Source organism: Dromiciops gliroides, chromosome 1 (assembly GCF_019393635.1).
Source record: "Dromiciops gliroides isolate mDroGli1 chromosome 1, mDroGli1.pri, whole genome shotgun sequence".
In the NCBI taxonomy this organism is placed as follows: Eukaryota; Metazoa; Chordata; class Mammalia; order Microbiotheria; family Microbiotheriidae; genus Dromiciops; species Dromiciops gliroides.
Genome location: NC_057861.1, coordinates 270,582,320 through 270,601,789, shown reverse-complemented (window position 1 = coordinate 270,601,789; position 19,470 = coordinate 270,582,320). Strand labels below are relative to the sequence as shown.

The 19,470-nt window shown below is 35.2% G+C and overlaps 1 protein-coding gene across 1 annotated transcript in view; it reads right to left on the bottom strand.

Moving 5' to 3' along the window:
- Nucleotides 1–19,470, bottom strand: part of CHD7 (chromodomain helicase DNA binding protein 7) — a 247,727-nt gene that overhangs the window by 82,076 nt on the left and 146,181 nt on the right. Inside the window, 3 exon segments of the mRNA XM_043962891.1 lie at nucleotides 5,544–5,609; nucleotides 6,670–6,807; nucleotides 10,773–10,914. Of these exon segments, the coding sequence (XP_043818826.1) occupies nucleotides 5,544–5,609; nucleotides 6,670–6,807; nucleotides 10,773–10,914 (346 nt within the window).

Genomic DNA, 19,470 nt, shown 5'->3' with positions numbered 1-19,470 from the left:
ATTGGGTGTAGACCATAAGACTTTTAACACTGAAGGAAAGGTCACAGGATAGACCAAATAGTTCAACAGTAGGGACTTTTTAAAGGATTTGGGAGAGCTGAGTATATCTGTAAGGCAAAACAGTGAGAGACAAGATGTATGATAAAGAAGCAATATCTATTGGAGCTAGGTCCTTGTGGAGGCATACGCAAAAATAGGATCAAAGGCACAGATAGGAATGAACTTTTGTACAAAGTAGAAGTATCTTTTCTAACACAGGAAAAAAAAGCATCTCATGATTTGAAGATCTAAAGAATAAAGGAGGATGGATGACAAAACCCCCTGCCAAATAACCTCAAGAAGAGAAAAGGAAAGGAAGTTTAGAATAGTCACAGTAGAGAAAGAAATAGGGAATCAATAGGCATCAAGTAAATAGGGCTGCCAAGCTTCAGCAAGAGCCCAATTGAGGTTATAGAGTAGATGAAGTCAGCTTGATTTTGTCCTTTAGACAGATTTCTCCTGGGATGTCCAGCAGCCCTGGAGCAAAAGAGAAATCAAATGCTGGACATTCCACAGGGATGAGGATTTGCAGGTAAGGAAACACAGAAAGCAAGGGAAACAAAAGATTCTAGGATTAGTGAACACAAAGAACTGTCCTTCATCAATAGAATTTGTAACCTAATAGTAATTTCTAGTGTCTTCTCCAAATATAATCAGAAGACAAAGCACTTTACTAAGGGCAGGCAACCAGTATCAGCAGTGACAGATACTAAAAGGCACAGAAGTATGAACTAGTTCTAGGAGCTTACACACTAGTTAGAATGTAATGATCTCATTCTTCACCCATAAAGCATCTAGTAAGTGCCTGTATATAGAGCCTGTGTGAGGAGCAGTATAGGATAAAAGAATAAGACCATATCCCTGCCTAAAGCAGCTTACATTTTAAAAGGGATCACTTATTTAAAGTTCTCAGAACCTCATTCTTAGGTTCTCATTTTCTACCATAGAATCAGGCAGACCGGAGCTCAAGTCCCATCTGTGAATCTGTTACTTGTATGGCTGTAAGACTCACCTTTCAGTATTCTAACTCTAACTATGTTGTAGAGAATGTGCTGACTTGCACTGCTAGAGGGATTTTCCTCATCTGGAAGTTTCCCCATACCAATAAAATCACAGGCCTAGGGCCTTTCTGAATCACTATTTGGTTTGTACTCTCTGGACTGCTCTCATAGGCATTAAATACTATTTCTATTCCATACCCCTTTAAGTTATAGCTCACTGGAGAGAAACAAGGTATGAAGAAAAATACTGAATTTGGAGTCAGAGTACCAGATTTGAATCATAGTTTTGTAATTTGCTAATGTGACCTTAGGCAAATCACTTCACCTAATCTCTTTGGGCCTCAGCTTCCTCCTTTATAAAATGAGAGGATGACCTACACGGTCCTTTCCTTCCAGCTTTGAATCATTGATCCATTTCCTATCATCTTAGTTCAGACCCTTATAACCCCAACCCAAATGACTACAAAAGCTTCCTCATTGTTTTCCCTGCCTCAAGTCTCTCACCATTCCAGGCCATCCTACACTCTGCTTCCAAAGTAATTTTTCTTAAGGGTAGCTCTGACTACGCAACTCCTCTACTCAATGAACTGCAGTCTCTCTCCACTGTCTCTAATAATATAAATGCTTTTGCTTAGCTTTTAAAGTATTTCACAACATGACACTAACCTACCTTTCTAGCCTCAATGGACATTATTCTCTTTCCTACATGCTGCCATCCAGCCAAGCTGGCTGCCTTTGTTCCACATACATGACATGTCCTTTCTGACCTATATGCCTCCATACTGGACATCTTTCATGCCTGACCTTGCCTTACAAAATACCTCCCTTCCTTTAAGATGTAGCTCAAGCACTACCTTTTCTGTGATGCTTTTCCTGATCACCCCAACTACTAGTTCCTTCTCTCCCAAACTACCTTATATTTAGGTCCTTTGTATATATTAGAATTTATCCTCTTTCTAATTATGAAGTATACATTTATACTTTTACTTCTTGTCTCCACAATTCATATCTTAGATTCTTATAAGTAGGGACTGTTTCATTGTTTGTAGTTGTAATCTCAAGTATTTTGTAAAGCACATAGTAGGCACTAGATAAATGTTTGCTAACCAAATTCCTTTGGATAGATTTCTTCAGCCCCACCTATCCTCCAGTTTACTACCACAACACTACCTCCATCTTCCTCTACACACACATTGATATTGATTTCATTATCTCTATTAAACTGTAAGTGTTATAAAAAGAGGTTATACCTATTATTAAACTACCACCACCACTACATCTAAAGCCCACTTGTCCTTTACTGGGGTTGCTAATGAACAATGACATGACCAAAATATAGGCAAAACAGGAGGAAAAGAGAAACAACATCCTGCGTAATCCAAAGTATGAATAATTAGCTGCTGAATAATTGTGGCCTAATTATAATTTGAAACACCAAACCTGCTGAGTATGACTACTAAAGTACTATCAACTAAATCAAAATTGATTTGTGCTATCCAAACAAGATGCTATTTAGGCAAATAAGTCACTTGACTCATTGAAGGAGATTATTCTTTAAAGCTATGTCAAATATACAACATTTTCCCAAACCTCTATAATTCTTAAGTGAACTGCCCCATAAGTCCTCAATGTAACAGAAATTTAGCCTTTGCAGGTTAAAAAATGCTAATTTTTCATTAAAAAATGTTTTACTCAGATTCATCACTTAATTTATAGGAGACCAAAATTCAGATATTCATGTTTGTTTGTTTTTTAATGTTTTCAGAGAATTGATGTATATTTCCCTCTACTCAGGGATCTTTCACTATTGCTTTTTATGACAGTTTTACATAAAATTCATACCCTGAATTATGTAGCCTTAAAGAATAGCAAGTAATTGGTACAACAAATGAGAGAAAAGGGGAGAAGGAAAAATATTAATTATACAGTACAGTACTCATGGACTTCCATATGTCCTCTAGAGCAGGGGCGGGTCTTAAACTGGGCTCTGAGAATGTGTTTTTTAATATATTGGTAACTGTATCTCAATCTAATTAGTTTCCTTTGTAATTCTATGTGTTTTATTTTATGCATTAAAAAACATTCTTCTGGGAAGAGGTCCATAGGTTTTATTAGACTGCCCAAAGGGTTTATGATACACAAAAAAGTTTAAGAACTCTTGTTCCAGAGCATAGCCCATGCAAAAAACAAGTGTCTCCCTGAATCCCTCATCTCTTTCATTAGGAAGTTACCACATTGTATTAATTTTACTAGTAAATTAAAACATGCTTCCTTAACATGTAGAACAGTAGGAGCCATACTTACTTACACCAAAGAAAAATGAAAATCAAGGTTGGGAGTGAGAATGTCTGAAAGCCACACCAACAGACAAATATGGATAAGGACAGGTATGTGTGCACATGTGCTTTCTAGAGAAAGAGAAAACTGCATGATGGAATATCTAAAAGCAATTTAATTTAGTAAGCACCTATCACAAGAAAGATACTGAACTAGGTCTGAGCAAACAAGGACTAAAAACTAAAACTGATCCTGCACTCAAGGAGCTTACGGGGCAGAGATGCAATATGGACATCATTAAGAACAAGACTAGGTAAGTTGAGGAGGTAGTATTAAAAACTGTGATGATCAGGAAAGACAGATAAAGATTCTGAGATGCAGAAATTACAAGTTGTATTTAGTACATCAAGGCAGGAGGTGCAGTCTGTGCAAATGCATATAAACAAAAGATCGAATTCTGAGTTCAGCAAACAGTGAAGAATCTTGTTTGTCCCAGTGCTTAGAACAGTGCCTGGCACATAGTAGGTCTTTAATAAATGTTTATTAATTGGTTGACTGACATGCAAAAGTTGATGAGGAGGAAGAAGAGAAAACAAAGCTGGTAAATAGGAGGCAGATTGTGGAAGGTTTTACATGCCAGGCTACAGAATTTGCATCTTATCTTAAAGACAATGGGGAGGCATTGAATGCTTTTGAGAAGGAAAGATAGTCAAAACTCTATCTTATGAGAGTTACTTTGACAGCTGTATGTAAGATGGATTGAAGAAAGGAGAAAATGGGAGGCCAAATAGGCTCTTACAATAGTAGAGGACAGATGAGGAGGGTCTGACCACCGATAATAGCCATGTGAACAGAATCAAAGGGACATATTCGAGAGATATAGAAATGACAAACTTAGCAACTGATTGGTTATGGAAAATGAGAAAGAAGAGAAAGCTAAGCACAATTTCAAGGTTATCAACCTTAGTCATGGGGAGGATGGAAATGAACTCAATAGAAACTGAAGAGTTTAGATGTTGGGTAGGTCTGAGGGAACCCACAAGTATACATGATGATTTAAGCTGAGCAGAACATTTATTCAAACTGCTTTCTCTTGTTTGAACAAGAAGTCACCTGCAATGAGGTGCTTGGCACTAAAGTTATAAAAATCCTTTTCCAACATTTTTATCAGGGGCTAGTTTTAAAAGTGCACCCAGCTCACCCTGTCAAATGGATGTGAACTTTGTGCAAGTCTAAATGCTTCAGAATGAGTCATACTGTCATCTGAAATTACATTAGAAATAGTCATGTATTCCACCTCCACAGTAACAGTTGAGACAGTGATGAAAATTTCATTGGCATAAGTAAAAAGACTCATAAAAAGAGGGGGAAAGGGAAGAGCACCAGAAGAAAAATGTTGTTGGCCGAAAGTATAATACGCAGAACTTCTACCTCACCTCTGCCCCCACAGAAATCCAAAACAACATGGGATGAGAATCACTTCATATCAACCTAGATAAACAGACTGAAGTATACAAATGGAAAAGCAAGATACCATTTGAACAAAAGTAATCTAATTCTAGATCTTCCTATAAAGACTTATGATCTATTAAAAATAAAGGTGTACAATACAAATATCATACATAAACACATCTATTTCCCAAAGACATAATATCCTCTTCCTTAGCTATACTTCATCTTCATTGGTCAGGGGTTTGGGGATAGGGAAAGGTGACTGACTAAAGAATTACTGAACTAGATCTTACAAAGAACTATTTCATCAATGTGGACATTTCCTAAATTAAAGTAGATTGTAAATCCTAAAATTATCAGTATAGAGTTTTATCAAATTGATGTAGCCAACATAACTCATCCTTTGGTGGCAAATCTTCTGATAATGAGCCTCTCCAAATTTGTTTAAATTGATCATGGACATCTGGATTAATATCTCAGATAACAGACACACAGTCTATACTCAAGAGATTTTCCAGTTTAGTAGAACCTAAAAGAACTTGTACTTCATTGAAACAGCTTTTGAGAATCCAATGTCATCCTCCATGATACAAAGAGGCATGAGAATAAAAGAAAAGTGTTAGCACTAAAAGAAGTACTTTTGGTGGGAGGGAGTAATGGGTTCAACATGCTGGCAACAAATGTTCCTTCCAATTTTAAAGTGGATTTGAGTAAAAGTGATAGAGCATCAGCAAGAACACATTTCAAGAACTGGTCATTAAGAATTTTCTTTACCTGCTTTTTGACTGATCGACTACTCATGATTTTCTCGACTACGGGACCCTCTGCATCAACAGATTCCTGTAAAATAAAGTATGATTCAACTGAAATGTTTTTTTCCGAAGAGATTTTATTCCATTTGCAACATAGGTGATCATTCCATGCTGCTCCCTAATTCACCCCTTCAAATTCAGTACTAGTTAAATACTGAAGTATGATGAGTCCAGCTATTACTCAAAGCAAGTATCACTACAGATATGAAGAAAATTAACTCTACCGAGAAGGTGAGATACCTGTATTTATTATTTCATAGGTATGTGGTTTAATTATAGGGACTCTCACCAGTCTGAATACTTGCTAGCAAGTACTGAGAAACTCCAGCTGCCAACACAGAACACTCTCCACATGGCAGCAATGAAAAATATAACTTTTCATCATCTATACCCATGGGGTAAATATAGTCATCACTATACTGTTGTGAGTATCTTTTATCTATAAGGATCACATAAAACATCATGTAAAAGCTTAGCACTGGCCAAATTACAAAATAAAGCACTGACATGAACTTAACACATTTTTCAATGAGTTACCAGTTTGTTAACTAAAGTACAGTAGTGGTAAAAAAAAAAAAAAGGACCCAACCCAACTTTACAATAATCATTCTTATATTACTACCCCTCATTTTATACAAACTATTTTATCCATCATTTACATTGCACAGAGAATAAAGTAGACCCTGCTGGGTACTACAAGGCTGTAATTTCATAAAGGAGTTCTTATGGTGCCTAACAGCAGGAGACAAGCTTGAGTGGTTTATTAAAGTCATGGAAGCTATAGCACTGAATTCTCAGAGGTAAATTCAGTCTCCTTGTAGCCTAGTTCTGATTTTTTTCCTCAGCAGAGACCATTAATTCTCCAGAATTGTGTCAAATTACATATCACAGGCCTGTAGAAAAATAAATTTGAGTGAATCTAGCTTTTTAAAGGAAATAGCAAAACAACTTGTTTCTCTTAGCACATGACAACAACATTGGATGAAGACCCCTAAGCTTTACGTCCAATGGCTCTACTGAACTATTCAGCTTCCAGGTATGGAATTCACAGTTGATCCTCATTTATTTATTCAAAACAGCAAGCTGACCTGCTGCTCGGACTGTGAAGTGTTTGAAGGTGAGTCTCTCCCAGCAGCATCTGCCTCATCTGCTTCCTCATCAGAAATCTTGAACTCCAGGTCTTCTGTATAACGCTTTCTTTTAACCTGCCTGCTAGAGCGTCTCTTCTAAAAGAAAAATGACAACAACAACAATAATAATAATAATAATAATAATAATAATTTTTAAATTACTGACATTCCTCATATGAACTGAAAGGGGAGGGGGGTGGCAGGGAGTGCACACAGAGTAATTTTGACAAATCTTCATGTAAAAATTCAAAGTTCTTGCTCTTGGTGCTAATTTAAATAGTTTGTGAAACTTTTAAAAAATGCTAAGTTAAATATGCATGAGTTCCAAAGTACTTTATATATATATATATATATATATGTGTGTGTGTGTGTGTGTGTGTGTGTGTGTGTATTATTACCTAATTTGAGCTTCACAGCAGCAAATAAAGTGAATACTTCAGGTATTCTCCCCATTTTAAAAACAAGGAAACAGCTTGAGAGTTGTTTGTTATATTTATTGCTCAGCATTGGGGCGGCTAGGTGGCGAAGTGGATAGAGCACCGGCCCTGGATTCAGGAGTACATGAGTTCAAATCCGACCTCAGACACTTAACACTTACTAGCTGTGTGACCCTGGGCAAGTCACTTAACCCCAATTGCCTCACTTAAAAAACAAACAAACAAATATTGCTCAGCATCACACAGCTCCTAAAGTACCTTAGCAGGGATTCAAACTCAGGCCTTTCTGACTTTAAGTCCAACACTTTATTTCAAACACCAATCTGGCACACACATGAAAGAAAATAAAAATTTGGAGGGTACAAGATGAAGAAAATCATTGAAGAAATCTTGGATTGGAAATAATGGCAGAGAGTTTTGAATTGCCTTGATATTCTTCTATAACTATATATTTCTAAGAATTTATAAATCAGTACAAAGTGGAAAAAACATACTAAGAAAATGATCACTACTAACTTTGTACATTCTATACAGGAGGAAAAGGGAGTTTAAAGGTATTACATGTTCATACCTCTTAAAATAACCCTGGAAAAATACTAATTCATATTTCAAAACAAATGATACCAAAACAGAGATAACGAATCTCATCCATATTCACCTAGTGATTTACTCTATCACTGACATAATATCCATTAAATTTTCTGACCATTTTTCCATGGGAATGGCGATTCTTCAACGTAGCACATCAAGAATGGAACAAACTCTAGATTTGGATAGAATGTAACAGAAACTCTAGATTTAATGTACTGTATTGTGATTTACATATATCCAAACAGGATAAAGTTGCATTTTTATGGACAGAGACAGTCTGAGCATAAGAGTTCTTAGATGCAGAGAGTTGGATTGCTAACGGGTTCCACACTACTCGACCACATCCCAACATTTTTTTTAACTATAGTACCTAATCTTCTTGAATGGGGTTCCAGAATTAGCTTTATACTGAATTACACTCCATAGCATTACTGTAATTTCTTAGGGAAATTAAGGAATCTTTTTTCTTAGAAGTTTATAGTTTAGGATCACTTTTAAATAAAAAGTACTCCTTATAAAAACTTTGTAAATTATATTTCTCCCCATAATTTCTCAGATGAACAATTAGCAAGTCAATCACAAAGCTTCTGTGACTTTTAGTTATATATTGATCCTCAAGGAATTTAGCTGAGGTACCAAGATTTCTTTTATCATATTACCAATATGAATTGATTCTTTGTCAATTAAAATTTTTGATATGCCTGCACTCAACTAACTTTTTATTCAGTTCCTATCACATGAACTGCTTTTTTAGGTAAGAATGAAATATAATAATTTGTTTATTTGTAACAATCACACCAGGGTGAAACACTTTAGTTTGATTAGCAGCAGAAGGCTTACTCTATAGAACTGTATTTTAAATGCTTTTAAAAGGCTAGTAGGTACAATGATCATGCTGAAAGGAATAATTAATTGGTTTCCATTATCTTACTCCTGTACCATTCTGTGGTACTTTCTTTTGAACTATATAACACTATATGCAATTTACTAAAATTTAAAAATCACAGTCACAGAATTCAAGTAGTTTAACTTCCACCCTTTATGAATATGTTACCGTAAGAACCATGATACAACTTGGTAGCATCAGTTCCTGAACGACATAACTTATATGAAGAAAAAGTACTTCCTTGAAAATAGAGATGTTCTACTAATTTTACTTTTTTGGGTTTTTTTTCCCCTTGAAGTTTTCCCATTTTGTTCTGATTCTTCCTTCATAACATGACTAATGTGGAAATATGTTTAATGTGATTGTACAAATATAATCTATATCAGATTGCTTGCCGTCTTGGGGAGGGAGAAAAATTTGGAACTCAAAATCTTATAAAAACAAATGTTGAAAACTATCTTTACATGGAACTGAAAAAAAATACTAAGAGAAAAAGAATTTTAAAAAAGAAAATAAAGATGTCCTTATATGGTTATTTTCTTTATTGCTTCATATTCTATAACTCAATGCCCACTCAAAGGCATGCTTTAAAAAGTATTTAGGGTCACACACACACACAAACTTGGTCATATGTTCTGTAACCTACACACAAAAAAATCTTTAAAATTTAGTAATGATTCTTTAAAGTAAACTAGTATTTGTGAGAAAATTCAGAGAACTAATCTGAATTCTAAAGAAATCTTCTTACTGTTCTATGTATGTTGTGTTAAAAAATCCTAATTAATGCAAGCATAATTCAGAAAACACTCAAGTACACAAAACTCAGAATCATCCTTTCACCATAATTTCTCTAGGAAATCTCATTCATCTACTAACCTTGTCAATATCCTTACTGTTGTTGTACATAGCAATAAAAGGAAAGTATATGATTATCCTAAATGGATAACATCACTAGGCCAGCTATATTTAAAAAGCAGAAAAAGAGAAAAAGACAATTTTTTTTCCAGATCACCTTAAAGAATATCATTTTGTGAGCTCACAAATAATAGGAAGCTTTGCTAAAGAAAAGAGCCAAAGTATCTACAACTCTGGCATGCATATGCATCTTCCAAGTTTTTTATTTCAAACTGCTAAGAGAAAAAACCAAAAGCAAAAATGAAAGCAAATATTCATTGAGAATCTACTATGTGATAATGAAAAGTCACTCAAGCTTCTAAGGTTTGGTTTCCTATTGCAGTAGGGCTCCCTCATAACTACTCCTTGATAACTATGATGTCACACAAGATACATTCCAGGGCATCCCGGTATAGCATACTGGCAAGATTCCAAGGAACCTAAAAAGGAAATGATTTCTAGATGTTATGTACTCAGTGTCTCTCTTAGCCTGATCAGTGAAGGCAATGTACCCTGTTTTTGAGAACTAAAATTTTTCATATTTATTTCAGGGGCAGTTTTGTAATTGATGCATGCATTATTTCCCAAGAAATAAATAAATATAACCCAGGAAAAATTATGCTGAACCAACTGTCTAGAAAACAGAAGTCCACTAAGTCATGGAAGCCCTGCCATCACACAAAGATGCCTCACACTGACCCAGGGAAGTCAACAGAAGCTCCTAAGCCAGTCACAAATGGCTTTATGCCTAAATTTGTCATACTGTGAAAAGAATTTTTAAGAAAGTTAACAAATCTGGTGCACTCCAGTTTTAAAAAGAACTTCTGCCCAAAACACAAGCAATACTTCTAAACCTTTAGACCAAATTTTAATGCCAAGATAGGGAGAAAAAGCATTCAAAAACACTCCAAAGGAACTTTGGGATTTATTGTCATGCTTATTTAGCTTCTGACACCTCTCTAGGCTATGTAAAATTAGGACTATGATATGAGATGACCCCTGAGGTTCCTTTTCTAGGCCTAAATCCTGTGATTTTATCACACAAGCTACAAAATCCTAGCCTGGAGTGAGTGCTATACTCCATTCATCCTTGAGCTCTCTGACTTTCACCTCAGTGGAGATAATGTCCTAACCAAATATAGAGATATCTGAAAAGCGTCTCTTTAACAAAGATGGAAGGAGAGTTATGCCCTGTACCCATGTGAAGTTGCCAAACACCAATCAACACTGAGATATCAGAATAATAGTCTTACCTGAACACCTGGGTCATCATCTTCTTCAGGAGGAGGAGATGGTGGTGGAGTTCTCTCCAAGTCTGAGTTTTCAGAACCTTCTGTTTTTCCCTTGTTGACCTTTTTCTTCAAAGCACTTGCTTCAGAATCTGTTTTTTTATTACTAAAAATAAAAGTACAGTTCTCTAGTCAGTTTTTTCTTTTTTAAAAGTTTCTCCCATGTATATATGCCTCATATTTCCCAATTAATATCCCCCAAACTATCAACAATAATAATTCATCATTTTTCTTTTTTCTAAGGCAATATCATGAAATTAAGCTCTTGTGAAAAAATGATTTTTGATGAACATTGTAAATATTTGCATCAATTTTAAAAAAGGAATCACACATGCCAAAAAAAAAATCCTACACAATGCATATCATGTATATTTTTTTACCAAGACAAAGCAAAAATGGAGGCCGAAACCCTAACTCATTCTGAGAAATCTTATAAAACATCACTGTGTTATCTTACCTATAATATGCTTGATACACTGTGACATGGAGCCATTCATTAAGAAATAATTTTACTATCAAGTTTTTAAGGTGTCAGAACACCTTTTTTTTAATGGTGGGGAAGAAAATGGAATGTGATTATCTTTTTCCCTTGCCTTTTGCAGTTGGCTTTAAACGCTGCTATTATTTAGGCCCTCAATCTGATCAATGCTTTGAAATATGTTTATGGTATACTATTTGATTTTTCAAATAGTATGAACATATTAAAATATAAAAACCGCTCCTGATTTTATTGCTTTTTTACCCAGATATTTCACTCCATGTTTGTTTTATTTTTCTTAATGTTAAAATGGTATGTTTTTATTCCTCGGCACATATTATCTTTAAGGTAGCATATTATTTTTAAAAGCCAGGTTGTTGACAAGATATGCAACAAATAAATATTAACTGTTAAAGTAAAGTTCTCACTGTATGTTTAGATTTAAGGGGAACAGGATTTTAATGTTATATAGGTCAGCCAAAATAAGAACGGATTTTAAGAAAAGAGAATGGAATGAAATTGTTTATCAGCAACTCAAGCCACACAGTTCTCTCTGTTCTACTTGTTAATTCTTTTTTAAGGTAAATTTGGTCCTACCATTCAAGTTCAGTTTCTAGTCTGGCACCAAGAATTCCTAAGATCAGCTATCATTTGTGATAAAATATTGACAAGAATCAATGCTGAGTGGCAATTACTTTACATCATTACTATACTGCCCAGGAATCAGAATGGTTTCGAAAATGAAAAATTCTCCTTTCAGCCACCTTTAAAAAGTTTCTATTCACTGAAATTTGTAATTTCACAGAAAAGGATGCTGACTGAATGCACTAAACAGCACTTTTCAACCTCATGGCCCTTAAAAGAAGCAGAGTTCTATGGATTTTTCTTAAAGTTAAACTCATCAAATAAAATTCGATTTCCAAATTATTGTTAATATAACTGCATATAACCATCATATGTAGGGTTTGCTATCTTTTGGACTCCTAGATTAAATGCTGTAAGCTTCTTAAAAGCAGTTATTTGAAAAATAATAGTTCCAAGCCCACACCCTCCCCCCCACTCTGGAAAAAAAAAAAACAAAAAACAACTAATAAACCTTCAAGCATAAGGAAATAATGGCACTCTAACTTAAAGCCAAACTCAGGGGCACAGCAAAAGACAGGTTAGCTCCAAAAAGAGCTTTCAAATCACGACAATGCTTTAAAAAGTTTAATTCCCTGAAAGATCCACATAAAGCATAACATTTAAAAAAAAATAAGAAAATCCATACAACAGTTCCTCTTCCAACTGTCCTAGTGTTTACGCTACACATGGACAGAAGTCTCCCCTACTATGAGGCTCCATTTCCAGCATTTATTTCCGCTCTAACTGCCACAAATTATACAATACTACAGCTGAACACTGGGCCCCTTTCCTTTCATCTGCACGCCAAGAGCAATCAGATTACCCTGGTAACCAGTGGTCACATGATCAGCACCTGCTCTTTTGGCTGGATGCCACTGACTAAAGCCATCTGCTTCCCTCAATCAGCTTTCAAACATTCTCAACACCTGCGCTGCAGTGTTTTGTGGTTTCTTTTATCAAATCAGTGCAAAACTGCTTCCAAAACTTTACATATTTCTCAAATTTGTTTAAATCAAAGGTAAGCCTGTCAAAGAGTTGAACCACTGCCAGGTAAAGTAAGTTGACAGCCTAGTGCTTTTCATTGGTGACCTCTATAAAGCAGAGCAAAGCACACAATTTAATTTAGTCGTAGTTACTGTGCCCTGGTGCACTATCACATATGAGTAACAGGCTTAATGTCTTGAAGAATAGCCCAGCCCAAGTTTGATAAAATATCAATTTGCTGAAGGCAGAAAAGTGCTAATGCTTCTTCATCTTGCCAAGAATGCTCCATGGAACCTCCATGACTGTTCAAGTCATGCAACATCTCTCCAAGTGCTTATCACATAGGAAAATTCAGACAAAGAGCATGAGGCCAAACGAGGTACTAGTCCTGGATCTGACTACCGAAAAATTTCTAAACTCATTAGCCCCTGCCCTATTGACGTTGTACAGAGACTGAGCTCAATATGCTCATCCTTGCATCTTCTCATAAGTCAGAATACAAGTCATCATGCATATGCCAACGGATTTTCACTATAAGTATATGATAGAGGTAAAATATAGATACAAATATAGATGTATATGTATATATTCTCCAAAAATTACAAAACCTTAAATATAAAAGACTGCTTAATGTCTACCAAAATACATTATAAGCAAGTAACACATGATATGAAATAATGACTTTTTAATCTGAAATTTCATCTTTGAAATTATCAAATCAAACTAATACAGTACCTCACTTATAGTCAGCAAACTAGGCCTTGACACCCAGTACTTAATGTGATATAAAGCAGTTCACCTTATCTCTCTGGGACTTGGTTTCCTTATTTGTAAAATGAAGAAGTTAGACTAAATCATGTCTCTTTCTAGTTCTAAATGTTGACTCTAACCAACCAAAACCCCATTTTAGAAAATATACTTCACATTCAGGGTGGTGAGAGTCCAAATACATTCTTGACAGAATAATGTAGAGAAAAATAACACTCACATATAATAACTAGCCATCTCACAGAGTTTAGGTTTGACATTTGTTCGTTCAACTTTATTATAAAGTTGGAAAGAAATGGTTTATAAGAGGCTATTTTTCTTCAGTAAAGAAGCACATTTTTATAAAATTAGAGTGCATATACAGTTAATGAAGGAAAGCTCTAAAAACCCAATATGATATGTAAAGGAATATTACATGAATAGAATTTCTAACAGTAACACAATGATGGCTTGGGGAATGAACTTCATAGCTTCGTCACCAGCAATCAGTCCCATTCAGTCCACTAGCAGTATCCAATTCCTCAAATTTAAGCATTATAACTGAAAAGCAAATTCTTTCCAAGCATATGTAACCAAACAAAACCACACACAAGAAAATATACACATTTCCAAATCCATGTGCAAGATTGAAATAGTCCAAAATTTTTTCACCAAAATTTTACGCATTTGAATGGAAATCCGGAATGCTTAAGTTCAATGTTTGTAGTTTTACAATTATGACATTCAGGCTATTCCATTATCTTTATTATTCAAAGATTAAAATAAGCAGGATTATAAAAGGGAGCTTTTCCAAATATGTTTGCAATGAGTTCAGAGAAGTTGTAGCATATACTCTAGAAAAGTTATACTGACATGTTTGGTGTTATACATACAGTGGTTGATACCCACTTCTAACTCCACCAGTGGTCATCACTAATTCTTTGACAACTGTCTATTTACCTGGGTGAGAGTCTGTATGCATGGTTGGACTTCAAGAAAAGTTAGGTTATTCTAGTCCTTCTCAATGGTGTCAAAATTGCCATGGAATAGTAAGAAAGTACTATATAGGAGTATATAGATTTATAATGACATGTGTAACTTAGACCTAGAAAAAAAATTCGACAAAACCTAGCAATTCTAAAATGGAGCAAGTCATGGCAATTTCCCTGGATCTAATCCCACCTACAACTCTGTCTAACTAATTAACTAACTCTCTCTCTCTCTCTCTCTCTCACACACACACACACACACACACACACACACACACACACACACACACACACACACCACCCCTTCCATTCTTGGAGGTCCTGGAAAAGAGATGAGCCCTTTTTACTTCAGAAAACAATATTTTCTAAGTACACCAAGTCTAGATTTTGTGTCCTGTTACTTCCTCATGTATAAAACTAAGAACAGAGCTGGATTTGTTTACTTGAACCCTAAAAGAAAGCATGAGAGAGCATGTTTTACACATAGTATACATTTTTTAAATGTCCATGGATGAATTGAATGGGAGAGAAAATAAAGCCCAAAATGGGTGATATTCAGGTCCCTAATAAGAGGCCAACCCTCAGATTTTTATAGTTCAGATCCTCAAAAAGTGAGCAAAGCATGCACATTTTAATTATCATCCTTTTGGAAATTCTTCTCTTTCTGCAGCCTAAACTCCATCTTCAAAACCATTTTGTTTACCCAACTCACATAGTCCATTTCATATATACATATATACAGACAGGCAGACACACTGTTACAGACAGAGATGAGAACACAAGAATAATGTATGCACAACTATAAATTTTATCTTAGTGTTGATTTACTAGTCTACTGACAAATTATTAATCCATTTAAAAGGGTTTTTTTGTCTGAAGTGGGGTACTTAGCTGTGAACAAGTGGCAGGTGTTACTACATGTCTTGTAAAAGTATCTAAGGTGCTAACCTACATTGCTCCTATAGACTTCTTAGTGAACAACCAATACCTAATTTTAAGGTAAATTTATTTTGCTAAAATATCTTTATTTTATAAGAAACATGTATATAATACATTTCATAACCATATATTTCTGTTCATATATTTAAAGCTACACTTCATATTCAGTGTCATTTTAGTCTCTCTTCATGAAGTGAAATGTACATTTCTACATTGGATGCTACTAACCTATGTTACTATATAAGCTTTTGTATGATTTTGCTTCTTGTCATGATACCTCCTGTGACTTCATTATGATTAATGCCTATTAAAATATAATTAAAATGAAGTTATAGTCTTCACTTAATCTATCTTTAACAGTATTTAGATAATTTTTAATATGCAACATGGCTCCCTATCACCGCATACAATTTCATTTTGTAAGCTAGAGAAATATGAGAATTGTGAAATTTATGTTTAAAACATTATAGAAGAATAGCAAATAATTTTTAACAACCATTGCTTATTTTAATTGTTCCTTTTTGTTTTGACACTGACAGTCTGCTGGAGGGTTTCCCCCCATTTTCCATGCTTTTATTGGGGCACATTGAAACAATTTATCTCAGAATAAAGTATATTGAAACAGATGAGAACTCAAGCTTTTACTTTGGTTCCTATACCTTTCACAGCCAACATACACATTTAGGAACCTGTATTTCTGTTAGTAAACTTGCCAAGGAAGGAAGGAGGGAGGGAGGGAAAGAGCAGGGTAGGAAAGAGGTGATAAGAGATTACCTGCAACTGTCAGGTTGAGAGCTGTGACAGCCTTGACCTTAGCCTCTAAGTTGAAAGGATGGTGTGTGAGTATGAAGAAAGGGTGAGAGGACCAGACTGCTAGTAGGATCAGGAATAGCTATATGATACTTTTATAGTCTTTTAATGTAACCCTACATATAACTAGTTCAGAACAAGCTAGTATTCTCCAACCCATTGAAATTCATTTTAATGCCCAAGTAAACAAATCCACCTCTGTTTTTAGCTTTTAGTATTTGTTATCCACAGATAAGTTTAAACTTCCATGTAGTTCTGAAATCCAGTCCTAAGGACTGCTGGGGGCTGACCAATTCTTTAAAGGGAATGCTGACAACTTATAGAAAGAGAAGGTATTATTAGTAGTATGCTGTTGGCAAAGCCTAACCATTCTTTGCCACAGAAATTGTCCTTCTTGTCATGGTCAACAATTAAAACTGAAAATCTAAATTCAATAAATTTAATGGATCATATTAAGAGCTGCCAGGAATAATAAGAAAAGGAGGTAAAATTACCTGCTAAAATACGATACAACCAGATCAATTCAACACAGGACTCTCATTTAACATATCACATATGTGTTCATATAGCAAATGACTAACACTATAATTAGATGCAAAAGGATCATAGATTGTTCAAATTGTACCTTTTAGTAACATTGTTTTATAGTATACTTCAACAAGTGTTAAACTGTGAGATAACTATTTGACTAAATAATCACATTCCTGCTGGGTATAGAACCAAGAATAAACTAACTTAAACCTGTCCCCATCTATTCACACCACATCAAATGAAACAACCAAGGCTAACTCTGGCAATCCAAACCCTGCAACCTATATCCCAGTTAAACTGAATACTGACCTCAGAAATAAGCTATTCATCCTAGCCTGGCTAGGTAAAACAGCAAATTAGTCAAACCATACTCCAAACTTTGGCTGGGTGCTTTAAGCAGAGGGAGTATAGTACTGAGCATATGGTTAAACCTAAGAAAGAGAAAAGACCACCACCTATTCCAACAGGAGGGGCCGAACTCCCATGAAATTAGATTAGTTCCCACAGAAGACAGGACCACACACAGAAACAGTGTTCTGATAGAAAGTCCACTCTCCCTTTCTCCCTTCCTTTTTCTCTAACAAGGGTGCATGCTTTGTTAGTCCACATTGCTAGTCTTAGGGAAAGGAAGAGAAGGGATCAAAACTATATGGGCTTTGAGATAAGGATGACTAAAATAATGGCTGACGTGCCTGTATACTAATAGGGCCCATTTACAATACCTTTCAGCAACATTTCAAGAATAAAAAGAGGCTTTACACAATAAATACTAAAAAACAAACAATACCTTTGCATCTATGCAGAGCTTTATACCTTTCAAAATACCTTCATTCGCGTTTCTATACAGATAAATGAAAAATCTACCACCTTTAAGCTTCCTTTTCCTCCTTTCCGGGCAAACCTAATCCTATGTTCCAACCCATTATAGCGATTCATACACCCTGTCCTACAATCCCACTTGGGTAAAGCTTCAAAAAAAATGTCTCTCCTAGAGCCATTCTTTTCCATTTCCTTGTAAGGTTAGTGTCAGACTCACCTCTCAAGTCTTAATTGATGGGTGGCAATGGAATCTGAAAGTAAGATCCATTTATACCTCTTCCTTTGTAACCCAAATGGCCATAGGCCACAACTTTGAAATTCTACCACAGTTCAATGAATTGGCAGAAATGGAACTCAAAAATAGGCCCACTTTCACCAAATCAACTGAGGCTGGAAGAATGGGAGGCAGTAAGACTTGATTTTAAATTGCAGAATTGTTCTTTCTGATTCCTCTGACAACTATATACTGACTCACATGCTATAGGAGATAATATGATTTAGACTTAAAACAAGAACAAAAAAGAAAACACCTTCTACTCTTCTTTGCTTAGCTGGTTTTAAACCCACCAGGTAAGAAAGAAGTAAAACTAAAAAGGAAGTGCAAATTAGATCTGTGTGTGTGTGTGTGTGTAAATATATATGTGCACACATATGTGTGTATATAGATATACATATACATATATATATACACATATACACATCCATAAATATGAAGCAGAGATACTTCAAACATCTCATTGGCTATGGAAAGATCCCATAATTATCCTGTTGGAAAAGATAAATTGGGATCTAGAGCTTCCATATGAACATGGTCATGAAATCCCACCTGTTGAGAAGATACCCAGGTCAACAGGTAAAAAAAATCAACCTGCTCCCAAACCCAATTTTTAGTTTGCATCTGATGAGAATTACAAGACCAAGTAACATGAGACCAATGTAAAATAATGTGAGTACTCATGGGACCCCTTCCTTCACTTGCTTTTTCTTCCCTAATACTTACCATTCCTGGCTGCCTAAATCCAAAGCTTTCTTTCTCAGCCACACTTTCTACAGAACTCACTCCTTGATGGATGCATCACCTAGAACACTTAATTATATAATGCAGCCTGGCAAACTGCCTGATGCCCTGGGTGAATAACAGTTCCTAGTATGTGAGCAGTTTTTTAAAAACTGGTTTAATTAATTTATTACTTAGCTTACAGTTAAGAGGGGCTGAGAAGCCAGGTTTTATATACTTATTTGTAAAGCTTACAAATAAATTTGCAAACAGGTTTAATGGTTTGATTTTATACCTCATCTCTATTAATTGACATCAAAACATACTTGCACGCTCTAGAGTATATATTAATGTGCCATTACAGATCATCTTTGAGTTTACTGGCAGAATAAAATACACTAAGGTGAATATATGGACATATTACAAATTAGCAAATATTTACAGAGAACTCAGACATCCTTAGAAGAAAACTGCTGTATAACTCCTTCAGCTTTTCAAAGTCTGATAGGTTTTCCAGTAAAGATAATTCCTCCACCAACATAGGTCACAATCCCACTATGATTTTATGGATGATCTTCAAAAGTTGATGGAATTTTTAAAAAATGTAAATCATCACTCTATGGCCAACCTGGTAATGTAGTAAGACTCTCAGAATATAACTATCTTGGCCCTTAAACAGCATATAGGACCACCTCTGGTCACTTAGACAATGCCTTTCCAGCTTGGTGGAATTTATCCAAACTT